General features: G+C 30.5%; 1 protein-coding gene across 5 annotated transcripts in view; it reads right to left on the bottom strand.

Annotated features, from left to right (window-relative positions):
- Positions 1–1,736: 1,736 nt before the first annotated feature.
- The window catches only part of LOC106462474 (endoplasmic reticulum mannosyl-oligosaccharide 1,2-alpha-mannosidase-like), a 29,135-nt gene continuing 27,101 nt past the window's right edge, over positions 1,737–3,770 (bottom strand). For all 5 annotated transcript variants that reach the window (XM_022389750.1, XM_013922400.2, XM_022389749.1 and 2 more), the window contains one exon: positions 1,737–2,679. In XM_022389750.1, the coding sequence (XP_022245458.1) occupies positions 2,347–2,679 (333 nt within the window). In that variant the 3' untranslated portion in view covers positions 1,737–2,346. The remainder of the gene's footprint in view (positions 2,680–3,770) is intronic.

Below are 3,770 nucleotides of genomic sequence, written 5' to 3'. Positions count from 1 at the left end.
CAGCCCCAGATAACAGGAAGCCCCTTCCAGACCCTGCAGCTAAACCCTAATGCAGACATCTTCAGTCCTTCCAGAAGTCATATTCCAGACAAGAGTGTCAGCAATAGGGGTGATCTAGTATGATGGAAGGCACAAGAATTCGATGGGAAGCATATAGAGCACAATTTGAGCTCCTCGCAGAAATGAATGGATGGATAGAGGCACAGAAAGCAGTGTACCTGGCAATAAGCTTGAAGGGACAACCACTGGAAATACTTGGACAGTTGTCAGCAGACAACAGGCACAACTACAGAGCACTAGTAGCTGCTCTAGAAATAAGGTATGGAATTGAAAATCAGTCCAAAGTCCACAGGTATCAAAACCCATTTTTTAGTGTTATAAGCCTACATCTTTACTGGGGGGTACAAGGAACAGGATGCTGTTAAAATATGTGGACTTAAACGAATTTTTTAAAAAGGTTGAAATATTTGTAACATTAAAGATATTAATGTGTGATTAGCAGAAACTCCTAATTGATTAACTGTTTGGCACATTAGTGAATTACATTTATTTAATTGATTATTCTCATGAGACTTGAAGAGTTGGAAAAATTGAAAATAATAATAATTGGAAACTAATTTTGATTGGTTAATTGTTTTCATGAGTCACAACACTATTTGACTAAGCTGATCAAACTTAAATTAATTGAAGTTAATAATGAGAAATCATAATGGCAATATTTTGATTACTTGGAATAATTGAAATCACTAATTCCGGTAAGTTGATTATTTTTGCGAGTCATGACACTAGTGAACTTTAATAAACTTGAATTAATTGAAAATAATAGAGAAATCATAATGATTCCAAAAATCCAAGTAATCAAAATATTGCAATTGAAATCACTAATTCCGGTAAGTTGATTATTTTTGCGAGTCATGACACTAGTCAACTTCAACAAACTTGAATTAATTGAAAATAATAGAGAAATCATAATGGCAATATTTTGATTAGTTGATTATTTTCATGAAGGTAATTGATTTAAATCATAATTTTGATTAATAAATTATTTTATATGACACTAATCAATGTAATTGATGCTCATAGGAATTATTTATATTAATTTATTGCCAATGTCTAATGTGACATGATTCAACTCTTTCAAGACAAAAATATCAATATACTGTGCCAAACTTTGAGAATACATGTTTTATCAACAGTATTTATTTACTGAAATAAAAGGATATCCAGTTACAAAAGAAACAAAGTTCACCATATAACAAACAAAAATGTATGTCCTCAGCTGATATGATTTTTCTTTTTAATGCAAATAAGTCTACTACTACAGAGAATACTTACTGACATTTACTGTTCATTCCATTTGCACGTCACTATCTAAACAATAATTCCAGGCATAAGTGCAACAGAAAATGCAATTTAAATCCTACAAGATGCAAGTCTGTGGTTTCTTTGGCTCACTCATTGCTTATTGAATGTTTTCAGTTCAAAGTTATATGTCAGTTATAGTAATATGGTCTTATTATTTTTAAGATATGTAAGAACATGTTGTATGGAAAGTATATAAATAAACTTTAACAATTATATTTTCATAAAAACTCATAAAACATCTGAAAAATAAAAACTTTTCACAACAAAACATATCACACAATCTCTTTTCTTTAATCCAAGATTATGTACATTTAGATACAAAAATATGTAAACTTATAATTAAGTACAAGAAATTAATAAACCTTCAAATAAAAAAACATACAGTACACATACTTACAGCAAAGTATAATAAACATATAATAAAAATAAACCTATAATTATACAAAACAACAAATTCACACCTGTCCCATTAGTACAAACGAGAAGAAAAAAAAAGTTTGTAAAATAAAATTACCCTAAGTACGATAAATCTAAAAGTATAAACTTGTTTGTTTGTTTTTAATTATGCACAAAGCTACACAAGGGCTATCTGTGCTCTGCCCACCACGGAATAGAAACCTGGTTTCTAGTGTTGTAAGTCTGCAGACAAACTGCTGTGCCACTGGGGAGCTATAAACTTGTACTAAAGTATTATAAACACATACTCCAGTATGCAGAGAATCAGAGTCTCAGTACTTGTACAATTAGAAAGAATGAAATTATTTGGCTCCCTATGATAAAATATTTGTGTCCACATTTTTTCCATCTTCATTTAAACAACTGCATACAGTATATTACTATCTCAATACCAGTTTCATTTGACCATGATATGAAGAACGTTGGAACAGGTCAGTTCTTCTCACTTAAATATCCAGGTAATAAAATATCAAATTCTAACATGAATTTTAAGAAGTTGAAAAAGAATAGCAAACTTAAGTACAGCTATCTTGCACTGTATATAGGTAAAGGGTGAGCTTCACTGTTGATTACATATTTATCCAAAGAAAGCTCTTGTTGGTCACTAAATAGAAGGTAGAAATACTTCAAAGTCTCTCCTAGGAAAAAGCTTTCCATCATGTCACGAGGATTAACAAACAGAGGATGACGCACATCGTTAATTGTGGTGTAGCCTCCTGTTTTGACTTTGGTGTATCGTTCAAAACCTTGAAAGATATTCCACCCCCAAGAACGATAAGTCTCATTACGAGTAAAATAATACATATACCACAGGCTTTCAACAGTTTCAGGGCGTAAGAGGTTATGAGCATCATTACTCTGAAAAATATAAAACAATGAAATAATAACTAGTTTTATGTATCCTTAAAGTTATATGTATGAATCTTTCTTTAATGTTACTTTCATTAATAGTATTAGTTAAAATATTTATACGCTTATTTTTTAATTGTTATATACATATATATACATTTTATTATTACAACAACTTAACATTGCTAACTGACCATAGTGACTTAGGACTAACCTAAGTCTCTTAAGTTGGACGAATCTTGTGAGATATTATTAGGATTACGGCCAAAAATATTGATAACAGCTAGGATACTAAACTGATAGATCACTGTATTCTAATGGTTACGAGTTTTTGTTTTAAGACACTGTATATTCTTAGTTAGACAAGAATATGAATTTAGTCTTATTATCTATTGGTTAATTTTTAGTTCTTACCTATGTAGGTAGCTTGTTTTGATGAAAATTTACTGATAAGTAGAAAACAAAACAAAAATACTGTTATAGATTTTTAATGTGGGTGATAAGTACATTAACATTTTAAGAATGACTATACTACTATCTCAATTCCAATTTCATCTGATCATGATAAGTACATGGTCTGGACAGAAAAAAATCTGTTGATCAATTCACACGTTCAGTAGCAGCCAACTGTCCAGTGTCCCACTGCAAGTATGTACACTGTGTTTGTCTACTGATTTGAATAAAGATTGCATTCATGTTGTATAACACATTGTACCCACTCTGTCTATTTCTTTTCTTGAACTCAATTAGTTTAATTAAATTGAGACTTTACTTTGTAAGTTATCTTACTGATCCTCTTGTTATAAAGCAGACCTACCTACCTAATGCTCTTTGAGGAAATCAGTTTAACTGGAGAATACTACATATATTGCAAAACTTTAAAACATCTTATAATTTATAAGAGAGAATCCAATATATCACAGAAGAAAGCTAGGTGTTATAATGTTATAAAGTTACAAATGCAAAACAGTCATTATTGAAAAATAGAAATAAAATGAAAAGGGTCAGATATTGAAAACCATGTTGATACTAGATAGATAAAAACATCTTCCATACTGAAAGTCACTACAAAGTCACCTTTTCAACATATCAATGGTTCG

This window comes from Limulus polyphemus, unplaced genomic scaffold (genome assembly GCF_000517525.1).
Source record: "Limulus polyphemus unplaced genomic scaffold, Limulus_polyphemus-2.1.2 Scaffold1177, whole genome shotgun sequence".
Taxonomy (NCBI): Eukaryota; Metazoa; Arthropoda; class Merostomata; order Xiphosura; family Limulidae; genus Limulus; species Limulus polyphemus.
Note: the sequence above shows the minus strand (reverse complement) of the source record. Positions and strands in the feature narration are given on the sequence as shown.